The 25,091-nt window shown below is 41.9% G+C and overlaps 1 protein-coding gene across 4 annotated transcripts in view; it reads left to right on the plus strand.

Annotated features, from left to right (window-relative positions):
* UBE2F (ubiquitin conjugating enzyme E2 F (putative)) overlaps positions 1 to 23,865 on the plus strand; it is an 83,177-nt gene extending 59,312 nt beyond the window's left edge. For all 4 annotated transcript variants that reach the window (XM_072874516.1, XM_072874519.1, XM_072874518.1 and 1 more), the window contains one exon: positions 23,453 to 23,865. In XM_072874516.1, the coding sequence (XP_072730617.1) occupies positions 23,453 to 23,503 (51 nt within the window). In that variant the 3' untranslated portion in view covers positions 23,504 to 23,865. The remainder of the gene's footprint in view (positions 1 to 23,452) is intronic.
* Positions 23,866 to 25,091: the final 1,226 nt, after the last annotated feature.

The raw sequence follows: 25,091 nt of genomic DNA on the forward strand, positions 1-25,091 counted from the left end.
ATTCATAATGTTCTTACGGCTGTCTTCAGTCTTTATAATAGATCATCCTTACAGTTGCAGTTTCTAGTCCCGCTCAGATCATGTCATTCTGATTCCTCACCACAGTAATACTAGCACACTAGCAAGAATCCTCCAGAAGACACCAAGGACAGTATTGCCAGCCTCATTTCACCTGGGATAATGCTATATTTTCATGAACGGCACCCTCGGATAAATCACGCAGTCAGTGCTGGCACCAGTGATATGTGAAGCCAGAAGCTATTGGGGAAGAGGAGTGTCGGGGCAGACTTTTCCTTATGTCACTTGCATGCTGCTGTGACAGCTACTGAATCTCTTCTCCCTGTCCTTTCCTGTCCTTTTCCCTTTTCCCACAAGAAAATACATTACTGCTTGGCTTTTGCAATTATTTTTTTTTTTAATTTATTCAAGACTTCTCTTGGTAATAAAGAAAATAAGGTTTTTATTTCAGTATTGTTTCTGTGGAGATGGATTTATAATGTTCATGGTGGTATGGCATCTGAAGCTGCCTCTTAAGGTTTCCTCTTAGGATTTTAATTGCCCTACATAGTCTCAGTTCCTTAGGAAACGAGGCTTAAAAAAAAAAATCTCTCCTCTCAATTGCTTGCAGTCTTTGGAGGTTGTTCTAATGAGTCTTCTGGGATGAAAATTTTCCTTGAATTACTTGAGGACTGTCTTCTTGTCTTTACAAGTGAGAGCACTAATCTAATTCCATTAGCAATTCCATTGATAATTAGGAACAGTTGCCGACTACGTCTTTCACTGAAGAGCTTTTATAACCTTGCATAATTGTATGCAGTTTTTTTGAGTCCTTAAATAGCAAACAGTTTAGGATTTTTATAGAATAATCTTAATTTCTCAAACCCTTCCTTGGGCAACTGGGCAAGAACCAGCATCACCTGACAAAATGCCAGTGCCTGGGCCAGATTCTGGAGAGGACATTAATGTGTCTTCTGAAAACAGGTACCTCATTGAAAGAGAAAGTTGTCAGTAAGAGGTCTGCCTGTAAGGAATGATCACAAGTAAGAAACAAATACAGACATGTCTGTAGAAGATCTTTAGGCATCCCTTTGGAAATACAGTAAGTTGAATTTCCCCCAAAATTGTCCCTCTGCATCAAAAACTGTCGTTGCCCAACATAGCCTCTTTAGTTCTGGAGCCACCAAGAACGAGCAACAACTTGAAATTGTAAAACTTATTTTTCACCAAGAGTGATTTCATCCTTGCTGGGTTTTTTTGTTTGTGGGTTTTAGTATTTTCTGATGTAAAAAAACCCCAAGTCTGGCTTGTGAATCACATTCTCAAAGTGGAAAGGGATTACTGTTCTTCTGTCTCACCTCGGGTTTTATCAAACGCTATAAACCAATCTGCCACACAGACCGGGAGCCCTGTGCTTTCCTTTCTGAGCTACCCTGCAGGGTGCTAAATACAGAAGCTGGCAGATTTGGGATCTTTTATCTCTTCTGAAGTTTAGAGTAATTTTGTCCTCAGACTGATAATGCCGTCATACAGTTAAAAAGTCCCAGAGCTTGCTGCCTGTGTATCATTTGAGATTTGATCCTTCTAAAGAGTCTTCCAAAATAATATCATGGCCAGCTGTACTTTTATCCTTCTGGCTTTTTATTTCTGTGCTTATACATAATAAGGGTGTAATTACATTTAGATTTAAGACTACCTTGAAAATCCATTTTTCTGTGTAGCTGAAGAAATGCATTTGAAACTAAATAGTGTCTTCAAATATGGTTTCTTCTTGATTCTCGTCATTGATCACTTTGAAGTTAGTCATCTTCTATTAATGTAATTTCATATATCAGAAGATTAGTCTGTTTGAAGTGTTATTTGATGCATCTGAATGAAAAGCACAATATAAATGCTAGCATGTCACAGGTGTGTTGGATCCTCTAAGCAGACAAACAGTAACACAAAGTAAAATTAAAACTTGAAAGTTTGGAAAAAAATATTCATTATCTGTATTTCTCCCTCAAGTCTTCTGGTTTAAAGTAATTCATTTAACTGATCTTATAGTAGCTTCTCTGTTTCTCTGTCATACCCGCTCTTTTTTGGTTCTCATTTTTTATATCAAAGGCATTTGAGTATATACATTTGAGTACTTAGCTTGCTTAGCTCCTGCAGTGATTCTTCCTGTTCAGAAGAGGTCAGGGCTTTTCCCTTGCCACTTCTCCAGAACCATCCCAAACTTCACAGAAACAGCAGCTGGCAGTGACTGCCAGCCAGCGCAGGCTCCTTTAAGATCGGCGTCTTCAATGCAGATCAACACCTTTGCTTATTGAAACAACTGAGTAACGTGAACTGTTGCCCTGCAATTGAGACACTAGCGAACATCTGTGTTGGAAATGAACAAAGCATCTGCAGGAGGATTCTAATAAATAACTTTTTTTTTTCCTTACCTCCAAACCCGTTTAGACTCTGCTTTTTTGGTTTTTTATCTTTGGCTTTGTGTAAAACGCAAGGACAAGAGTGGCTTAGTTCTTTGAGACTTAGGCTGAAGAGCCCAAGAGCAGAGGTACCATGACCATTGTAGGGAATGCATTGTTCAGTGCATTAACTTTTCTTGCTTGAAGCATTTGGGTTGGTTCACCTCTTCATAAATGGAGAGTGAAAGACCTGCAAGAACATTTCTTCCAGCTTTGAGTTAATTGGGTTTGTGTGTCTGGCAGCAAAAGCTTTCCCGTGGATGTTCTTCATTGGGTTTTCTGCTTGCTAGATTTAATAGTTAGCAGTTAAATATCTTGAAGTAAATCTGTCTGAGAATTAGAAATATTATCCACTGATCTATAGTGACTGTTGGCAAATTTGGGTGCAGAACAGTTTGTTTGAATAGTACTTGCCAAAATTGTCCAAGATTCTGTAAAAGACATTTCAGTATTAAACTTTTATACTATATAAAATACTATAAATAAGATTTCATGGTCCACAAATGCTGCATCTTGTCACTGTACATTTAAGAGATATTATTTGTGGTAAAAAGCACTAGAAATAGCTCTAAACAAGCATTTTATTTTCCAGATAATTATGAATTATGTGAAATAGCTGTATTCCTTTGATGGGTAGTGTTCCTTGAAGGAACTGTAAACAGTTGAAATGGTTTTATTTTGCAAAGGTAGTCAAAAGCATATGGGTAGGTCAAAAGTCAAATACTAGCTCTGTATTACCCAAGTTTATATCTTATTTCTTTATTGGATTGGATCTGGGAAACGCACTCCAAAGGTTTTTACTGGCAAACTGTTTTTTCTAATGCCTTTCCCAAGGGATTTTTTGTAAAAAAAATGCTCATTTAATTCATGAATGCATTATTTTTAGTCCATTTCTCTGTCAAACTCGTTGCCCTTGCCAACAGTTTCCCATCACAGCCATACGCTTAGTTAAACTTTTCCAGTTTCCCAAACATCTCCCTATGAAATTTTGTATGCAAACAGTGCTGATGATATTTGAAGAATTCTGATCATTACTATTTTCATTTTTTAAGCTCAAACGCTTAAAGTTTAGTGATGGCTCAAGACAACTGGAAAATTAGCCTTAGAACTGAGGAATTATTTTGAAAACATTTACTTTAAGTTTATTTCAGGTGGTCTTTTAAAAAAAAAAGTATTTTTTTATTATTAATGTGTTTGAGCTGGTGCTAGAGGAGCAACCACATGTGAGGTCTGTTGTGCTAGATGCTCATAAGTGATGAGGAGCAGTTTCTCAGCTGCACCCTGCCTGTTTAACTGCAGGGGGACATGGTGGGGAGAAGTGATGGAGTGTGCAGAAGTGACTTGTGTTGTCACATTGGTAACACAGTACAGAGGGAAAACCTTTGCTTTGCTTGTTTCCAAAAGCAGCGTACTGGAGTCTGACTGGTTTTTCTTTGCACCGCTCCCCTGAGGCTTCAAGTCACAGGGAGCAGGGGAGATGCTCCTCTGAGTCCAAGCTTCCCCAGAGCTGGCAGTACTCTTCCCCCACTGCAGCAACTGGAAGAGTTGCCATGGGGAAGCAGTAGATCTAACTAGACATCACGGCTCTTCTTTCTGTTTGTGGGAGGCTCTTCAGTCCCTTCTACCAGATTTTACTGAAAAGCCTTCTCACTAAATTATCTTTTACACTTCATTGTAATAAACTTGACAGTTCTTTTGGGTGGAAATGCTCTTGATTTAAAGCGGAAATTTTTGAGTTTGCAGCTTGGTTAAAGAGACAGTCATGTTTTTTGGTAGCTTTCCAAAAAGCTGTGTTGCGTGCTCTGCTCTTTCACTAAGGTGTGGTTCTTGCATACACGGTCCAAGTGAAGCCCACTACGTGTTGTGGAAAAATCTGGCTAGGTACTCATGTTTAGAAGAAAGCGTGTTCAATGACCCCGTGTCCAGTCTGGAACTCATCACTACAGCATGCTTGTTTGCAAGTGGAGGGCTGTGTGAGTTCAGAGTCCACAGCTATTGCCTCTTTTAGTACTGTGCAGGCTTTTTCCTACTTGTGGGATGTAAGTGGAGATATAAAAGGTCAGTATGGTTTTGTAATCCTCCCCCCAGCTTCACAAGGTTACCTATACAGGTGAGAATACACTGGAGTCCATTTTCAAGATGCGTCTTTCTTGCCTTTCTCTTAGTTGAATGCCAGGCTCTGTCCTGTAGTCCCTCACTGAAAACATTCAACTGTTAGATGCTTTGAAGTTTTACTAAATTATTTTTAAGGGGTTAAAAAGTGGGCACATTCTTGTATCATTTTCAAAGTTTGTTCCCTAAATCCTGGGCAATAACATAATGGTATAACAAACTGAAAGCTGAAAATGTTTTAATAATAAACCCCTGCTTTCATCTGTCCAGCCAACCAAATGGAGAATGTAGACGATCAAAGCATTATTTGACAGCCTCTTCAGAATATTGGGAAAGCATCTTTATCAGTTATTGTCAGGGCAGAAGGATCAGATTGGAGTTTGACACTTCGTGGTAGCTTGAAAAACACAAGTCAGTCATACTGTGCATCTAAATGTGTAAAGCGCCGGATGCCCTCTGTTTCTCCTTCAATGAAAAAAGAATTGAGAACATTCAGAGTTTTTCAGATGGGTCTTTATTTTTGCATTGATCTTGTAGCAGCTGTTCCACAAAATACCGTTAGCTAACTGTCCTTCCTTCGTTTCAGCATGGCACATGAAAATGTATTAACTATTCCTACAAGACCCAGGGGTGTAATGAAGAGCGAATACAGATTACCTGCCATTCATTCCTGTCTCCTGTATGCAAGAACAAAGGCTGATCGCAGTATGGAGAGGGATTGCAAGCTGTTAGTGACATGCTGGGTTAACATACCCTAATGTAATCTTGCATAAATGAATGGAGATAAAACCAAAATGTAACTTTGCTGTTACTGGAAGGATGTAATATAATGTCCAGTTCCAAGGTGATGTAGGTAGCTTGGTATTTTGCTAATTGTGCAGAGAGTTATGAGATCTGGCATGTCACGTTACCGGCCTATTTCCTGCTGCGTGCTTGTCAGAAACCTCAAATTCATGACTGACAGCTCTGTGCTGCTTGCTTGAATTTCTGCCTTCATCCAATTTGTTTTGTAATTTATTGAGACAGAGTAGCTTCCTGCTCTAAAACAACTCGAGGACCGACAGATGCAGGCACACCTGTCATGCAGACGCAATGCCAGAGAATTTTGGTATGAAATCGTCAAAAAATGGAGTCAAGCAACATCTTCCACCTGTGTAGTGCCTGGTGGTGCTGGCTGTTTCTTGATTAAAGGCAGGGATTCCTTACACTCTTCCACATCCACAGCGTGAGCCTCTGTCAGAGCTTTTGGGTATGGTGGCTGATGGCTCACTTGACACAGCGTGAAGGGATAATGCCTGACAGCATCTTGCTTGTTGTGTTCTTAGCTATGAAACCAAGTTTGCATACACATCAGTCAAGGGAGGATAGCACACTGAGTATTTGTCAAAATAGTCTGAAATTTCATTTGATGACCTGTTGAACGTGGCATAAGAAGGTGGTACATCAGCAGTGAACAAATTTTTCTGGAGTCTCTTTCCAGCGCCATGCCGGTCCTGACTTAAATATTACCTTGTTTAGCCTCGCATTCATTTTGGCAAAGGCAATGGAGAGAAGTGGGCTGGTTACAGCTGCCAAATGAAGTGTTGTCAGGGAGTGGATCTTTTCTATGGATTCCAGCCCTGTGTTGGCAGACTTAGGAGGAAACTATCTGAAAACTTCAGCTTGTCATCGTGTACTGACTACCTTGTCAGTAGTGTGAATATTCAGTAACAAAACTATAAAGCCAGAATACTTTTTTTTCTGGTGTCTAGAAAGAGCTTTATTTCAACAGTAAAACATCTACCATGTAACCTGCAAATTACTTTCCATGTAATATATTTTATTACTCAGCAGAACCTACAAATAAGTTATTACTTTTGAGCCCATGGCCTTCTGTTATGGATAGCTGCCATTTGTATACATATGCCGTCATGTGGCCAGCACTGTCTGTTGGAGTCAGCAGTTGTTAGCGTTGACAGCAATTTCAGCAGATTTGTACTTGTTTTTAGCAGTGGAAAAAAAATCAGGCTTCCTATGAGTTTCATAGGAACAATTCAACAGCGATGTCGATCCATAGCCCTTTAATCAAGGATCCCACTGGATTTCCTCACCTGCGGATATCGTTAAGGATGCTGGTTGTTACCTGACTACTTCTCTGATTAGGTAGTACTCTCCACTATGTCAGCTTACGGTCAGGAACTCTAATTTTGTGCTTAGGTTACAGATATTTATCCTGGAGGACTGGGCAATTGCTTTTATTGTGTTTTATTTGGCTGCGACAACAGAAGCAACTTCTAATGGTGCTGCTGGCCAAAAGAACCTGATGGGGTACATAGTCACCCGCAGTGAAATCTATAGGGACAAGATACCTAACGATTGCTGTAGCTGTAGGTAGCTGGGTTTCTTGCATTACCGCAGTGAAGCACTGATCTAACACTGCTGGGGTATTCGCATATCACTCAACTAAAAATAAGCCCTTTATAACTTCCAAAGTACCTACAGTGCTTGTTGTAGAAAACAACAGCTGCTTTTGATTCTTTAGTATCATTGAGCATATGAACCCATGAGCTGAAATCCCTCTTGAAAAACAAATAGGAATTGCATTTAATGGGAGGAAGAGGCAGTAAACCAGGCTTGGACATATTTTTAATATTCTGTCTATTTCATATTGTCTGAAAATTCAGAGATGTCTGTCTGGAAAGCTTAAATAGGTAGATAACCCTGAAAGATTTAACAGACAACAATAAAGATCCTTTGGTTTAAGACTTTTATTTGCTTCATCAGGAATTAAAATTAATATTTCACCACTGCAAATTTGTTTTTCTCCACTGGCTGCAGTCAAGCCAAGCTTTTCATCTTGTCTTGACTTTTCGTATAATGATTAGTAGTAATTGTAAGTGATTTCATTTTGATATATGTAATAATAAACTGAAGAAATAGATTTAGAGAAAAAGAGGGTGGTTTTTTTTTTTACTTTCAGTATCATGAAGCTGCTTAATATTGGTTTACAGTAGAATTTGTAGATATGTTTGACACTTATTTTTGTGTGAGTAGAACGGCATCTAATGTCTACAAATTTAGTTTGATCATCCAGCATTGCAATTTTGAGCATGGTTTCTTGTAGGTGGCACTTAAAGTTATAGAAATGGCCGGAGCCCTGAAGCAGCTGAGGACACGTTATCCTGATAAAAGGACATCGTGACCTCCTCTCACTGCCTAGGTAGCAAGGGGCCACAGATGGTCGGGCATTCTCAGTTCACTCTAAGTCGCTGTTAAATTTGAGATCTAATGCCTAGATCTTATTTAGGGCATTTCACCAGTGGAAACAAAGCACGCCGATGGAGAGCTCATTGCGTTTTTGCTACTTTGCAGGTGGGAATGTAGTGATGTAGAGGGGGGAAATTATTCACCCTGGGTAGGACAATAAAGCAGTCGGGGTCTGGGCATTTATTTGGATCCTCTTAGTCCCAGATTAATACCCTGGCATTTAAATCGCATTCTGTTTCTTATCTTTTCCTTAATTTTGACTTGAATGTGTCTCAGTCTTGCTGTAATGTTCCTACACAGGCAACCTTTCTCACCTATTTTCTCTCTGCTCTGGCAAGTTCAGTTTTGAAGGAGTAAAGACAGACCACTCCTCTCTGCTGTGTTGCCCTTCTTACTTGTAGGTGCCAAAGGTTCCTGTTACACAGAAAAGCTAAAATGCACAAGAGAAGAAGCAACCAATTTTTGTAATCTAAGCTTGACATTCTACTTTCTTTTTATCTGCCTGCAAAATAAACCCCTTTTCTGGTTTTCAGAACTGAGATTGGACTGCGGTTTAAATCAGCACTGCGCTGCCCTGACTGCGATCACAGCTGAGACTCTTGTCCTAGGGGTTTTCTTTCTTACCTCTTAGAAACCTCAACCCTACAATCAGCCCATGGTTGTGATAAACAGAGTAGAGAATGTTTGGCAAGGAAATCAGTGCGAGTCTTAAGAGTGAGTCCCTAACAGTAAGTAACTCGCCTGTCTGAATTGGTTCAGATAGCCATTATCCTTTGAGGAGCCCCTCTTTGGCACTGTAACACTGAGGAAAAGAGGCTTCACCTGGGCTTTTGAAACCATTCTCCTTGTGCTGCTGAGAGGAGAGTTGCTCTTAAAGGCTTGCCAGTGGCTCCACACCATTCAGTCATCCTTATGATGAGTGGTTACTCATCCATGATGTAAATTACTATGTTCTACAGGCAGTCCCAGCTATAATTCCTTGGCTGAAAGGAAATTCCCTCTTGTGTGTGATTAAAGTCGGTGGCCATCTTTTTAAAAATAAAGGCTGCCATCAGGAGGATAACTTCCTGAACAAGGCAGCACAGTACAGATAGCTACTAAAATAGGTGGAAAGGAGAAGAAAGGTTTTGCCTTGATCATTAGAAGCAATCAATTACATAATTAATGTAAATTATTGTAAGTGGGGAGAGATACAGAACTGCAGGGCACTTCAAGTTTAAAGTAATTTTTTGATTAAACTTTCCTAGGCTGTAAAACTGTAATTGAGTAGGTGAAGGAGGGGAATCCATCCATATGTTGTAAGCTAAACAATCTGGTCTCAAACATGTTGGAATATGAGGTAATAGTAATTAGTTGTAGAACAAAAGAGTTTCTGTGGAGCTGAGAGTAAGGGAATTACTGAGTTGACAAGCCTGACACTTTCTTCCCCCATTCTCAAGACTAAAAATTATACTTTTAACAAAATGTTCCCACATTTGATGCATCACTCTGGTATGGATAGATGTGTCAAGCTCAGTGCCACTATAGTTTTTGAAGGATTTGTTTTCTATCTTTTCACTTCTCTGATAAAAGTTGGATATTGTTGTGGAGACTGTCAGTCTAATATTCTTGTAACAGCAGCAGAATAATTTGAAGAAATATAAAATTATGGATAATGATGAAATTGAGTAAGGAGACACTGGAAAACTCTGCTAGGCAGCTGGCAGGTTACATGAAAATAAGCTTGTGTTTTTAATGTAACTGCAAGTTAAAGGTCTTGATAGAAACATTTATTTGTTCTTTCTTGCTTCTGCCCAGTGTAACCAAGTAAACAGTGATTCTGAATCACATTAGGAGGGCTGTTTGTTCTGTAACGGTAGGTTTTCCAGCACTTCATCCTTGAGACATTTTCAGAAGGTACTTCACAATCATGAAGTCACTGAGGTTGGCAGGCACCTCTGGAGATCGTCTAGTCCAGCCGCTGTGCCCATGGTGGAGTCAGCTGGAGCAGGTTGCCCAGGACCGTGTCCAGTCAGATTTTGAGTTTCTCCAAGGACGGAGACTCTGCAACCTCTCTGGGCAACCTGTTCCCATGTTCCATCACGCTTACAGTAAAAAAACTTTTTCTAATGTTTAAAAGAAATTTCCTGTATTTCAATTTGTTCCCGTTGCCTCTCACCCTGTCCGTGTGCACCACTGAGAAGAGTCTGGCTCTGTCTTCTTTGCACCATCCCATCAGGTATTTATATCCGTTGAGGTCCCCCGCAAGCCTTCTGTTCTCCAGACTGAACAGTCCCGGTCAGTTGTTCAGTCTCTCATCATATGACAGATGCTCCAATTCATTAATCGTCTCTGTGGCCCTTTGCTAGGCTCACTCCACTAAGTCCCTATCTCTCTGGTCCTGGGGAGCCTGGAACCGGGCACAGCACTCCACATGTGTTTCATCAGGCCTGAGTGGAGTGAAAGGATCACCTCCCTTGACCTGCTGCCAGTGCTCTTCATAGTACAGCCCAGGATGCTAGTGGTTGTCTTTGGTGGTTCATGGTCAGCTTGGTGACCACCAGGACCCCAAGGTCTTTCTCTGCAAAGCTGCTTGCCACCCAGCCAGCCCCCAGCATGTACTGGTGGATGGCGTTATTCACAGGCAAGACTTTGCATTTCCCCTTGTTGAACTTCATGAGGTTCCTCTCTGTCCAATTCTTCAGCCTGTCGAGGTCCTTCTGAATGGCAGCACACCTGACTGGTGTATCAGCTACTCCTCCCAGTTTTATATCATCAGCAAACTCCACCTCTGAAGAGGTTAAACAGTATTGGCCCCAATATCAACCCCTTGAGTACTGCAGTAGGACTTTGTGCCACTGATCACACCCCCCTGAGCCCAGCAGTTCAGCTGGTTCAGTCCACCTCACTGTCCATTTATCTAGTCCATGCTTAATCAGTTTGTCTTGGAGCTTCACTGAAGTGAACCTTTAGCAATTGCTTTGTTTTTTAGTCTTTTTTTGTAAAGGAATAAGGCTTATGCAGTCATGCCATCCAGCTGTCCTTTTCCCTCATCCCAGCCTCCCCCTCAATCCCTATAGCTTTTGAACACACACATCAATTTCCATCAAATTTGACAGAGCAGCAGAGTCTTTACATCCAGTTCCCATAACTGTCACAAAAATTGTCAGCAGCCGCAAAAAGAGGATGGTCTGTGAGTGAGCCACCAGGAAAGTCTCCCATGCAAGCTCAGCCATGACGCACTCCAGGTGGGTTTGTTGTTGGGCCCGTGAGGGCAGGTGCAGCTTGGAGCACACCATGCACCTTTCTCCCAGCTGGTGGCAAGACCTGGGTACAACCCAAGAGGGCTGCAGGAGGGTGAGGGAACTGGAGTTCTTGTTGGGAGGGAGGAGGTTGTAAAGAGTATCAAGGGAAAGCTGTATTGTGTGGGGGGGTGGAGAGCAGTAATGATAGTCTGCAAATCTGTAGGCAGTCAGTTTTTGCTATCTTTGCTTGCTGAATGTGTCTTTTAAAGCCCTTTCTTGATTTTGCTAGATATTCCCTAGCTGTATGGGTAAAAACGTGTGGGTTGCAAATAGACTCTTGCACACTAAGTGAGGCTTTATTCTGGTAAGGAGAACTACCCACAAGCTATTAAAATGCCATGGGGGGTCCCATTACTTCATACTGATCACAAGATCTGCATATTTTTACTTGCATTTGTCTTTCTGCCTCTTCCGTATTTAGCCACATTTGAAGTAATTAGTAATCAGACTACTGTATACATTAATTTTTAGGGGATTTTTGCACAACTCTCATTTTTTCATTTTCAGTACTGCTGGCTCTTACTCCAACAATAGAAAGATATATGCTATTAAGATTGCTTAAGAAGTAATTGAGGTCAAGGCTTTGAAACTACTGCTTCTTCATCTTGCATTATTAATTCTGAAGGTTTACAGGAAGAGTGGCATTGTAAAACCCATTGTAGAATTCTATACCGTATCATATTAGCTGCTCTGCTTGCATGCATTCTGCTACCCTTTTCATAATGTCTGAACATCTCATTGAGTTACCTCTTATCATTTTTAGTTGTTTCTAATTCATCTGTAAACTGGATTTCTCCTTCTCTGCTTTCACTTTTCCCTGTGATCTCGGGGAGATTATTCTCGCATCAGAATAATCCCTGTGATCATTCTGATGTGAAGTTTGTGAGGTCACAGGCTTTCTTGGCAAGAAATTATAGTGAAAAAGAAAGTTCCCAAGAGTTTGCTGTGGGATCCAGGGGTACGGCAGAAAAGAGTTTGAGGTGATACAGCTACTTCTGTACCCATAGAAACAATAAGAAGGTATTGCTTTTAAAAATCAGTAAGATTTTTAGTGTAAGAAATGTTTTGCCAAATGTGGTGATCACTACAGTACTTCAGGAATCCCTTGGTCTTTGCTGCGTTTCCTGATGCTTCATCTCCAATTGCAGTATGTCAGGAGATTTCAGGACAGCTTTCCAGACAGTTCTTTCTACAGAATGATCCAATTAATCTTTGTAAAATAAATGCATAAAGACATAGGTAAGCTATAACTTGACCTCTTTACTATCTTCCTCTCTTCTTAGCTGTTTTATTTCTTCTTGGTGTCTGTTTATTTTACCAGGGATCTCAACTGGTTGTCCTAGAGCTTGCAACAGTGATACATCATACTTAAAAGTATGAGTAATTGCTTTGTGGGGTCATCGTTACAAATGGTCTCTCTAAGACTTGCAGCGTTCCAGACTGGAGTGCTGACCTCACCTTTCTTTTCAGTGCTACCTTTTGTACTGGAAACACACAGCAGATTTCTCCACCCAGGACAGTAATCTCCATTCCTTTGACCCATTCTGTGTGCGTTTTCTCCCACTGCTCTTCCAGAGAGACTCAGAAATTGCTACCAGGATAGATCTGGGCCTCCAGGAACTCCTCAGGCTTTTGACTTGTGATCTGGGTCCAAGAATTTAGGATGCAAATTAATATGTTTTCATCTTCAACTTGTTCAGTGCTGACCTTTGTCAACAACTTGGTTGATGCAGTTGGCTCTTAGCTCAAGGAAGGGTAGGCAACAGAAAGGCTGTTTAGTACTTTGACAAGGTAGGGATATCGTTAGAGCTGACAAGGGGAGGCATGCCCAGATCTTGCTCTCATTGTGTTTGCTTCAGGCTGGCTTTGTCAGGCCCTTGTTTTTTAGGTTGTTTGCATTGTAGAATATTTGAGACAATGTGTTGCTTAAATTAGCGTAGTCTTATCCTTGCTGTGCTGTTCTACTTACTCACGTTTGAGTTTCTCATGGACTGGGATCTGTCTTTGTCCATTGTCTAGTATGAGGTTTTCCACTTAATCTCATTCCCTTGTTTAAATTGATAGCCCTGCACCAGCCCTTGACATCCTGAAGTCTCTCTTCCTAAAGGAAGTAGCTGGTTCTGAACATTTTCTTCAAGAACCTGCTTTTTATTTCTAACAGTACAAAACTGTGACATGATGAAAGTGTGAGGGGTTTTTTAACCTTCTTCAAGTAAAATATGAAACTTGTGTTTATTCCTGGATACTGAATTGAGTATCTATTTCCTGATTTCTTCTAAAAGGGGTTACGAAACACTGAAGAATTGTTCTAATTAAATGCACCCACAAAGTATATCTGAGGAATTGAAGTATATATTCACCTTTGGCCAGACAAAACTGTCATGTCTGTGTAAGCAAACTTTTTTCCCCTTATTTGTAATGAATCCCCCAGTACTCGTAACTGATTCAGAACTTGCAGCCTCGCTTTCCTGACGTACGCTGCCACCGCTCAGACGTCAGCTGCTCCAAGCACCAATTTGATTTCATGCCGATGATGGGGATGTGCGCGTATCGCTGTGACACCTGAAGACGTCAGCAGGGCGATAGCCGACAGCGTATGCGTCATTGCCTTTGCCTTCCCTAGCCCTCCAGATCTCTGGATTCCGAATCCAGAGATCTGGAGGGCTAGGGAAGAAATCAGAGCTAGAGCCCCAGCATCTTCATTGTCCTGAAATTCTCTTCAAGCCATTTGTTTCAGACTAGCGGTCTCCAGCCAGTCTGAGTGCCTGTGGTCGCGACATGTACAGTTCATGAGTTGGTAAGCAGCAGCAGGAGCTTCTCGAGGGAAAAACTTGATCTATTGCATTTCAAGCTTTTACCACACTGGAAAAGAATTTAACCCTAAAAGAATTTCAAACTTGATGTGGGTTTTTTAGAAGCTGTTTAATTTTTGTTGTGGGGTTTTTATTACTCTTTGATTACAGCTTAACTGTTTTATTAAGAACAACAGTACCATCCCAGTCCAAAAACATCTTTTCATAAGAATTCTCCCTGTGAGTCATTGCATTTATTTATCTCCGTATTTATTGCAGTAAATCCTTCACTTCCTCTGCACGCCCAACCACCCTGTTTGGTGTTTGTTGTTCTCACTGGAATTGTGGCAGCCACAGTAGAATACATATTTGTTCTGCAATATTCCTGCATTTAGAGAACTGCACTGGGTTTTTTCTTGCATTGCCTCCCCATTTTATGTCCCGTGTCCGTGTTACAGCCTTTGAAGCCTTTTCCCGGGGAGCATAAAGTACATTAAATGGCATGTGCAAATGAGCAACAGCACAGCTGTTAATTGTGCTAACAGATGTAAATAGGAAAAACATTATTTTTTGAATGCTAAAAGTATTTATAGAAACCATTATCTGCCTTTCATAACACTTTGATTATGGATGGAGCCTCTTAAAGCTTCAGCAAAGTTGATTAAGCTTTTGCAGATGGTTTGACTTGCTGAGGTAATGATAGAAATGTGGAGGAAATGCAGATGTTTTAAAGCTTTTGTTTTACATGCTTTAGGCAAGTAAGTGGCTTAAAAGGAAAGCTTTTGCTTTGCATTCTTTAGAAAAATGCATGGCTTTAAAACGGAAACATACAGGAGGGTTGTTGCATGCAAACAAGGACTCTGACCTCTTTGGGCTGAGTTCTCCATGTACCTCACCTGCCCGGTCATGTTTGTTTGAACATCATTTGACTTGAGTAGAGTATGACTTGCAAAAACCCTCTCGCCAGACCCAGGCAGCTCCCATTTCCTCTGCGCTTATAATTTATCCATTAAAATCTCAGATCCCGAGGACATATCCTCTCTTGGGAATGAGTGGCATCCTCATGGGTGGAAGTGTGTTTGCAGCACAGAGGAGGTTAACATCAGTGTAATTGGGATGATTCAGGTAATTTTCTGGAAGGGCTCTCTCTATAACCCTTTCCAACAAGCGCATCGACAAGATGGCCAGCGTGCCTGGCGCCAGCCTCGGGCTGACCCCAGAAGTGTTGGAGGAGCAGGGAGACAAGCGCCTGACATCAAGCACTGATGACCGAGCAATCTCCGTGCTCCCTGGTTTAACTCCCCGGAGTTTTTCATCGTTTTCAGCAACCTGGGAGAAATCATAAATGATAATAACTAAATCGGTCACAGTCAGGGCAAATCTGGAGTCATTTGGCACTGTGGCCATATGACCAGAGGACTCGCAAAAGTCTCTACCATCTGCCTCCAGCCAAGCTGCTCCGTAAGCCAAAGGGGCAGGTTTGGCAAGAGTGTCAGGACCCGCATCGCATTTGGTCCAGGGAACGATTTTCTTTGGGAAGCTGCTTTGCCCTCTTCATCTGGCTCGGTTCCCTCGTCTTTGCGCAAATGGGATTTAGAGGTAGTTATCCTTGGCTCTCCCAGCAGCTTTCACACCCTGCCTCCTAATCCATAGCCCTTTCCTCTTCCGATAACTTCAGAGAGTGCTTTTTTCCCTTTATCTTTGCTTCACTGGCAAACAACAGAAAGTTTGCGGAAGCATGAGGGAAACTGTTCCTACTTAAGATTCGAGAATCTCAAAGAAATGGATGTGTTGCTTCGTGTTCAGTGTGCTGATGCTTCGCTCTCTCTTTGCAACGCATCTTCAACTTCTCCCCAGAGCAGTGTCCTGGCAGGCAGGTCACTACTTTTCACATCAATTCTGTAACCTATATGTACAGATATTTTTCAAAAAAGGTCCAAAACTTAGTGTTTCTCTTCTTCCCCACAATGCTGCTTTTTTCCAAATAGTCGCAGTAAGAACAGCAGTGTCTTTTTTGGGGTTTGTTTTTTTTTTTTCCCCTGCAGTAAAAATTCCACCATTTTTTCCCTTTAGGACTTAACTACCAAAGAGATCTAGTAGAGCATTTTCTCACCATTTTGCAAAATTTTGCTTGATGTCTAGAAATGGTGTTTAAAATCTGAAGTAGAGAACATGGGCCGTGAAAATCGATGCAGTTTCACCTGCACCTGCTAGGCACAGGAGCCTGTGGGAGACACCTGTGTATACATTTGTCACCCCCCACTCTTCTCTTTCTTCATAGAACTAAAATTTAATTACAGAGCTTGGAAAATGCTTCAGATGGTGTAGAGGCTGAGCTAAATAAAACAGTGACAGGGAAATGATAGCAAGGCAGGAACATGAATTGGAAAAACACCTCACGCTTGAGATTTTTGTATTACTCAAAGGTTTCATTCAGCTCCTTTTTAAATGGGAGTGGGTGTGTGGGGGTTGATGGGCGTGAATACTCATCATTTCCTGCAAGATGGAAAAGAAAGAAAAGGTCGCTTTAAATATAATTCGTAGGGCTAATGGGTAAATCTGCCTGGTTATTATATCCTTCTCCTAAAGCTTTGGCTGGAGCTGAGTAATGTCATGTTCCTGGTGCTCAGAAGATCGCTTTACTAAATTGCACTTCAAGTAAAGCCGCAAGCAAGGTCCCAACAGAAATTGTCTGGAATTTAACCTTGGCAATAAACTTTGGATTAAAATGGTGTTCTGTTAAAATAGTGCTGCTTTATTATTATTGTTTCATTATTTTATTTAACATAAAGAAGGGAAGGGCAGGAGCAATTGAGTATTTATATGATTATATTTTTTTGGTCTCCATTTGAATTTTACAGAATTGTAAATCTAAACGATGTGAAGGTGGATCAGACTTTGTCACAGTATCTGGGTTTTTGTAGTCGCGATCGAGGGACAGATGCGGTACACTGCACGTTTTCCTGCAGGGACTGGCCAGTATGGCCTTCAACCTTGTGAACACAGCCCCCAAAGAGGGGGGAATAGTCTCTGGTCTCTAACGTACTTGAGGTCAATATTGTGAGTAGGAAGAAGAAAAATTATGCTAAATACTGCAGTGTGTGAAGTGGTACCAGTAGTGGGTATATTAAGGATAATGAGCTAAATCTGCTTTGTTTTGGTGTTTTTAAATTTTTTTTAATTGTGTAATTCTTATGTATGCATCTGTTTTAAATTAATTAAAAAAAAAAAATGTTCCTGAGATAAAGTTTACATTACAACTTTTCCAAACTTCTCTGGTAGCTGTCACAGAGAAGTATTGTGTTAACTTCGGATAACTGAGCAGATCTTCTTTCTTTTTCAAATTAAAAGCTTAATAATAGACAAGCAGTTAATCAGGACAACTCAGTGCAGTATAAATTGTTGAAAAAATAAAATCTCCTCTCTTAGAGGTGCCAAATCAGGTCAAACCCCAGTTTTTGAAAAGGTACCTAGTTCTTGAGTGCGTGCTTCAATATGCTTTTACAAATTGTAGACCGTGCTTCTCTTCTGGGGTTTTGGGGTGGCTGTTTTCCTTTTGTTTCCATAATTGTCTATATATCCTCTCCCAAGTGCTCCTCAAAGAGACATAATTTGTGATAAATTACCTCTCTGGCCAGGTACTGGGGTTGTTTATGCCTTCAGTGTAAAATATCTTGTAATAACAATTTTTTACAGTCTGCCATATTTTTTTAATCTCATTTCAGTGTAGCATGTTTTTAAGACTAGCAACTCATCAGTTGAGACTTAAGTGAATTGTTTTAATATTATATCAGTCAGTATTTTTTTTTATCTAATGCAAATTAGATTTGCTTTTTAGTATTTTCTTAATGCAAATCATTGCATATATCATGCTGTCTGGTAAGAACATACAGTACAAATTAAAATAATGAAATCAGTTGTTTGAAATTGATGTCTTTGGCCAGAGAGAGAGTGTGCGTGTGTGTGTGTTTGTTTATCTGCTTTAAGGTTATTTGTTAAACTTCTTTCTATAAACAAAACTTTTTTGTTTAAGTACAAAAATACACCCAGGAGAAGTTCAATAGCATGTATGTTTCAACTTTATGGTCTGTGCTGTAACCCAGTTTTCAGCTAATGATACTGTGAAATATGTCATGGCTTATATTCCATACTCTTCATGTACTGATGGATTTTGAATTTCTCTTTGATTGATTGTCCCCATATGATTTTCATCAAACGAAACAGTGATTTGGCCAGCATTACTCATGCAGCAAATACTTCCCACAGGGCTACTCACGTATCGCTCTTCTCTCCCTCTCGCCTCCCTGCAGCTCAGGGTAAAGCTGCTTTGGGTCTGCTCCAAAATTGTATAAACTCTCCCATTGTAGGTGGTTTCTTCTCATACATAGATTTGAGAACTGAGCACCTTCAGAGCTGGACTGCCACCAGGGTCTTGCTTATCCAGGGTGAGGACTGGGATAGGACAGGGGCCTGGAGGTGGGGCGGGGGGGACACGCTGCAGCCTGGTGCCTGGGAGCTATAGGGGTGATGTGGGGCAGGGCAGGGAGGCCCTCAGTCCCCGCAGAGCTGTGTCCGGGCTCTCCTGTACCTCTTGGCATCTAGCTGGAGCTGGGAGAGGGCCTGCTGTGCTCTTTTGGAGTATGCTTAGGGTTATGAAGTTTTGTTTTGTTTACATTGTTATTAATTTCCTATTCCCAGCTGGTCATCTTATACCTTTTTTTGCTTTAAAAGGTATGGGGAAGGCGTTTGTTGAATCGTATAATCTGATACTTGTACTGTCCATCACGTTCCAGTGCTGTGTGATGGGATGGCCATTGTGCTAAGGGGATACTGGCATTGTCTGGGCTTCAGTTTCCCATACTGCCTACAAGGCCAGCACCTAATTTAGGTCCCTGAATCACATCACTCCATTTTGCAGAGAGGATGCCTATCTCCTGGCTTAGCACCAGGCACAGACCTCTCCGGTCGCGTCTGTGTGTCCTTCCACCCTAGACAAGGCAAGGCGGCAGGTACTGCTCCCGGATAGAAACCCAAGCCTCGTGCCTCCCAGCACATCTCCAGAGAACCCAAGGGCAGTTTTGTCCGCTTCTTACTCTATCTGTCGTCTATCTTGAAGTCTGTGAAGTTAATACTGTACAGTGAGGTTGGTGAAGGGCAAGTGTTGGTAGTTTAAAATTAGATTTCCCTTTGGAACAGCTCTTCCAGGTGGTATTTCCAGCACTCACTGATGGCCTATCAGGGCTTAATGGTTGGCTGAGTTGTTTCTGATGATGTTTCATGTGTTATAGCATCAGTGCTTCTGTAGTAAAACGTCACAGTAACGGTCAACCCTCTCCCTTTTCATCGGTCTTTGGCCTGACAGCTCTGATGACGTGGGAAACTACTTCAGCATAGAGGCAGGCAGCTGTGCCTCTGGCCAAGCTAGCAGTGGGACATGGTCCAGGTCCAGAGGGACGTGGCAGGAGCCCCGCTGGGCAAAGCATCCACCACCATCAGCTAGATGAGTGTTCTGGCAGGCGCATAAATGGTCATTGACGTGAACTGCTTTGACGGTGGGGGATTTCAGCAGCAAACCTCTTGACTCTTCTCCCTCTCAGCATCAAGACCACAGGATGTGGTGTGCTTTTTCTCCTCACTGTCTGTCTTGGCATCAAGGGATGGTTGGGGCTCAGGGCACTAATGCGGACTTGGGGTTGGGTACAGTTCCTTGGAGTCTCCCGCAGAAAGAATCGGAGAAAGAAGCTCCATTCAAGTGGGTAGGCTTTGGTTTTTTAATAAGAGTAGGTGTTTTGCACAACCTGCTTTCTAGCCCATCTTTCTAGTAGTCGTACACTTAGGATCTGTCCTTAATGCAAGTTAAGAGAGGGTAAAATGCACTGGTTTGTGTCGCAGAGAGTATCAGGGCAGGTACGTCCTGCATGGCGATGGGTGCTTGCACATGCAGCATCCATGTGCCAGGTGAACAATGCGTCTCCAGCTCCACTCCTCGTGAAACGAGTCCCTCTTCTTTCCCTTAGCATTCCCAGCAGGATTTTGTATACGCCTCTTTATAATGTAAAATATGTGCTGCTCTGATTAATTTTTTTACTTCTGATTATTCATTACTGCACATAAACAGATGTGCACATAGAAAAGTGCCCCCTGTTAATCAGGAACTGTTAAGCCATATGGCATGTGAGGATGGAATATTACAGCTATGGGATGAGAACCTCCTGTTCAGCAAACGGGTTCACATGCAGCGAGTACCATGTTAATATATTCTTGCCAATGCTGTCAGTTCCGTCATCTGGCAAGTCAGCCTAAGTGACGGCATGGATTTCTGGAGCGTTCCTTCTCTGCTGAGGTCCTGCTTCTGTTAAGTCAGCGCTGAGAGCTCGTCTTCCCATTTACAAACTTTGTAAAGGTACAGGTGAAAAAGCGGAGGATGCTCTGAGCTGCCTGTACTGCACTGCTCTTAGATATTGTAGCTACAGTGAAGCAGCAGTTGGCTCTACTGCGTGTCCCGTGGTATTTCTTTGCCCAGCTTCTTTTAGTGACCTGTCTCTTGGAGAATCACAAGAGTAGGACAGTCCAAGAGGCTTCATGTATCAGGTGCAGTTTTGTGACTGATGTACTCTAATGTTGTGAGTGCCCAAGAACAGGCTGACAGCAAGTGTTGCTGCTGTGAGCGATCAGTCCATAATACTGAAAACGATCATCATAACCAGTAAATGAGAGATTTCCAGCATTGTTTGCCATTATGAGTAATTGTTCTAGTTTGCATCAACGTATCAGAGCTGAAAACAAATTCGAAAGGTCACTTTTCTTTTGTTTGTGTGATATTTTAACAGGCTCAAGGTGCCTAGAGATTCTTCTTGCCTGAGGCAGCCTGAGATCTGGGAAACACTCTAATAGACGTGTTGTTTATAAGTAGTTACTTCAAAAACACTTTAACGTGCTACTCAGCTATCAGAACTGTCATCACAGGATTGAAGTTGCCGAGTATCTGAAATCTTATTTAAAATGAAGACGGCATTAGCTGTGTAGCATTGATTTCTTAGCACACTTAACGTATGATTGTACGAGCATGGAAATGGGAGTGCTTGCAGCAGAGTTGGAAGTCACTACACAGAATATTGCCTTTAGCAGGTGCCGTATTGTACCAAAATAGCTGCTCCGTTCTCCTAAGAAGTGCAGGCAGCCTGTCTGTAAGGAGGAAGGGGATTTCTGCAGCCCTGAAGAGTTGGTTTCTTTTAGCAGTCAGTCCTTGCAGGGTTCCTCTCCACACCTGGGCTCCTACTGCCTGATGCCAAGGTGTCAAGCATCTTACAGTGATTTCCTGTAATGGATGCTTGTAATTTATGCTCTCTGCTTTTATTTCTTCCAAAGCACAGATCTGTACCTCTCTTGAGAAGAGCCGTTAGCGGTGGGTGTTTTTTCCCTAAAGTGCATATATACTTTTGTTTCCACGCCTATATTTTTGGCCTTAAACTGGTTTCAGACTTCTTGGAGATTCAGAGCACTTTGCATGTAGTTCATGGACATCTCTGTAATGCACTTTATCATTTGGAAAATGAAATCACGGACAATGTTGCTGATGGATCGTAGTTCTTTGATCCTTTGATTTGGGGCTTTAACCATGAGATAACCTTTATCCTTTTGCTGATAGAAAAACTCACCAGCAGAAAACCAAGCCATCGATCAGGAAGTGTTTGAAGCGTGGTGTTGGGGCCAAGGAAATATCGATGCATTCCAAGGCTAGCTGTAGCAAAAAGGCTATATTGCTGCTTTATTCTGGTGTGATGTGATGTCTAGCAAATGTTTTAGTGGCAGTGTATAGCTAAATGTTGATCAAGACATGGGGGGGAAATCCAAATTTTTTTAAAAAGGGCGACACACAACTGATGTAGTCAAGCTAGAAGCAGGCAAAGTTAGCTTGGGGAGGAGACATTTTAGCTTTGACAATTTCTGTTTCTATTTTAAGTATCTTACCGTATATTTCAAATTTCAGAATGGGTTACTGCATGCCCTTGCAAGGGAAGACAGCTCTCTTCCCATTTTTAAAACAAGCTTCACAGTTAAAAGCGACTACTCACTACTTTTCAGACCTTCTTAGCAGTATTAGTACAAAGTCATAGTGCATATTGCGGTGCTCAGCTTTTATCTACTGTTAACAAAAAAGTTAAAAAGACCTGATATTAAAGTCCTCGAACAATGAACGGCCATTATTTACATGGGGCGTTAAATTCATGAACTGCTGCTCTGTCTGTAAACTTCATTTTATTTAGCACGTTGCTGAGTGGACTGTACCAGAACACTCAGTGTGTGCTCGAAGGGCATCATTGTGTGTATCGGCAAACCTGGAGCTGCTCCCTTTGACAAGGTACGTTGTTTGAAGCAGGAGCGTGCCTTGCTGCCACACCTCAGGTCATGGCAGCGAGACTTTGTGCCCTTCCTAGTAAAAGCAGAGCCTTGACTTGGTGGGCAGAGGATTTCAGTGCTTCCGTGACCCCTGCTTTCCAGGCAGCTCCACTGCACCAGGACACTGCGTTCAAAACCTTTTCATCTGTTGTGTGTGTTGGCTTTTTATATTCTAGCCCGCACGCAGAACTGGCAGCTGGAAATCAAGCAAGAAGCACTTTGCTGTGAACCCCCCACTTGAATCTGGAGCACAGGCCACTTGGTGTGTCTGTGTGGAACATGTTTAATAACAGGCTGTAAGCGTGTGAGGCAAGGTTCAGACTCAGAATAACATTACAGGAATGTAGCATCTGTCTGACATCCCGGCTTGGACAAGTTTCCAATGAGGAAAGTATGTCAGAATTTCTCTTGCTTGGCATCTCCATGCATTATAAAGATAAACTACCAGAAATGTGTGCATTTCCATAGATACAGAGGTTATATAATAGTCCCGTAGGTTTTCTGTGGGGGGCTACAGGTGTAAGCGTGTTCCCTCCGAACCACTTTAACAAACGAGTGACTTGGATGATGAATTTTTAATTCTCTAGGCTATAATATATGACAAAAAAAACCCCAACCCCCAAACCCAGTGATTAATGATGTGCTAGCTGCGATATTGTGCAGTTACCAGGGAGTGGCCAGAATGAGTATTTGGGACAGAACTAGGGTATGCAGCTTTTCTAACAGTTCCTGCTATAGCCTTGCCTTTTTTATCCGGTAAGGACAGCTTCCCTTCCTTCTCTAAAACCATGGCTAGATCTTTGCTGTGCCGCTAGCTGGGACCCGGCCTCCCGGCACCGGCGACCTGTTGGACGCAGTCTGTCTGTACCTATGTTGATAGCTGGCAATGGCAAGCTCTTTGTTCAGTCCCCAGAGGAGATCCGCGGCAGAGCACGGACATCTGCTTGCAAGCACTCGGCCATCTGCTTGCAAGCACTCGAGCGGTCGCCTCAGTTCTCATACACTGCCTCAGAAACGTGTACTGGGTCTTGGGGAGAGCGGCAGGCCTTTCACTTGATGGAAATTTGACCCTACCGGTGCTAATGTGGGAGTCCACCACCGCTGTAGTCCTACGTGAGTCCATCTCTGACATGCTTGGGGTAATTCTGACTGTGCTTTCCTCTAGGAGGACTTTCGGAATAAAGTTGAAGATTACATTAAGCGCTATGCGAGATGATGAAGGGAGATGGATGGCAGGACCATGGCTTCCACACTAGAGTTGTCCTTAACTTCAACAACAACAACAAAACCAGCCCGGATTGTACTAGTCCTGTGTCCATGTTGTACTGAAGAAGAAAACTAACTTCATAACTTGTCCATGTTAAAAGGAGAGTTCAGCATAAATACAGCAAGAAATTGTGTATGTTGGTTGAAAAAGTTGTTTGCTTACTTTTAAAAATGTTTACTCTTCTGAACTGTACTGTATATCCTGTTGATGAGATATGCTTGAGAAGTTAAATCACTATTGAAATTGTAATTACACTTTTTTTTTTTTAAACTCTTGCCTAGTTTGGAGGGGGGAAGGAAAAAAAAAACAAACAGAAAAGGTGGCGTGTTTTTGGAACACTTCAAGTTGGCAATAAAATGGTCTCCTATGAACCAAATCACAATACTGTTGCCTTTGATGAGCAGAAACAATACAAGCTTATTCCAAGAGTCATTCAGCTAAGGCTTAGAGCTTGCCAGAATGCAAGTGGTAAATGAAATTCTACTTCTGATATTGAAATTCTTGATGATATTTAATGTAAGGATGTTTTTGTCACACGTTTGGAATTTTTACATTGTTATTTTCAGCTCCTGTTTGGGCTACAGTATTTTTTTGTTTCTATTCATTGTGTGAAGTAGTTAAAAGAACTATAGGCAAATCCATAACTTAAGTAAATGTGTAGTATTTAGTAAAATTATATATATATATTATATATATTATATATTTCTGTGAAAATTTAATGAAAGGGAGATTTTTTTTTTTAAGAAATCTGCCTTTGGCTTTCCAATCTGGATGTGGTGAGGGAGCATCAGACGCTGTTCGATCTGATGAAGGTAAATTCAAGCACCGTTACCTGGAGAACACCTCATTGTGTTCTTCCAACTTCTGCACTGAAAGCAAATGACTAATAATGCAGCTGAGAATAATAACGCACTGCGCCCTCCTTTAAACACGCGTGCGCGCTTGGCTTTTTTGGTAATTTGAAAGGATGTGATGCTCTAATTGCCTTTTCTGTAAGTAGCTGTATATCGAACATAGTATGTGCAAGCAGAGATCCTGCAGAAGCGAGCAGCATGTACCTCGGGAATCTCTTCAGAGTAAATGCCGTGAGAAGTCTGCTGCCTGTCGTGTGCCAGAGCTCCCCGCTGCTCACCCACTGACCCAGGCGATGCCCGGGGCCGCCGAGCGGGCGGGCGTTGGCATAGCCCCAGAGACCGAAACGCATTTCGCTCGTGGGATCACACAGAGGAGGTGCAACGGAGCCGATTCAAGCTTTTATAAGTAGATAAACCATAGAAATAAATGTTCGTGTGGTTTCATACGGAGCAAGTGTGTGTGTGACGCTTGGGCATTGACTGTTGGGTTTTTATCCCCCCGAATGATTATGCTTCATTCTTTCCTTTGCAGACACTGAAGGAAACCAAAATTGTCTCCATCATTAGCGAGGCAGAGCTGGGTTGCAGATTTTAAGCATGGTGCAGCCTTGTTCTCGCTGTGCCTTTTCCCTTACAGCTTCACAGGCTCCTGTACGCGTTACTGGGGGTCTAGGAAAACAGGG

The sequence above is a fragment of the Ciconia boyciana genome, chromosome 10 (assembly GCF_034638445.1).
Source record: "Ciconia boyciana chromosome 10, ASM3463844v1, whole genome shotgun sequence".
NCBI classification, from domain to species: domain Eukaryota; kingdom Metazoa; phylum Chordata; class Aves; order Ciconiiformes; family Ciconiidae; genus Ciconia; species Ciconia boyciana.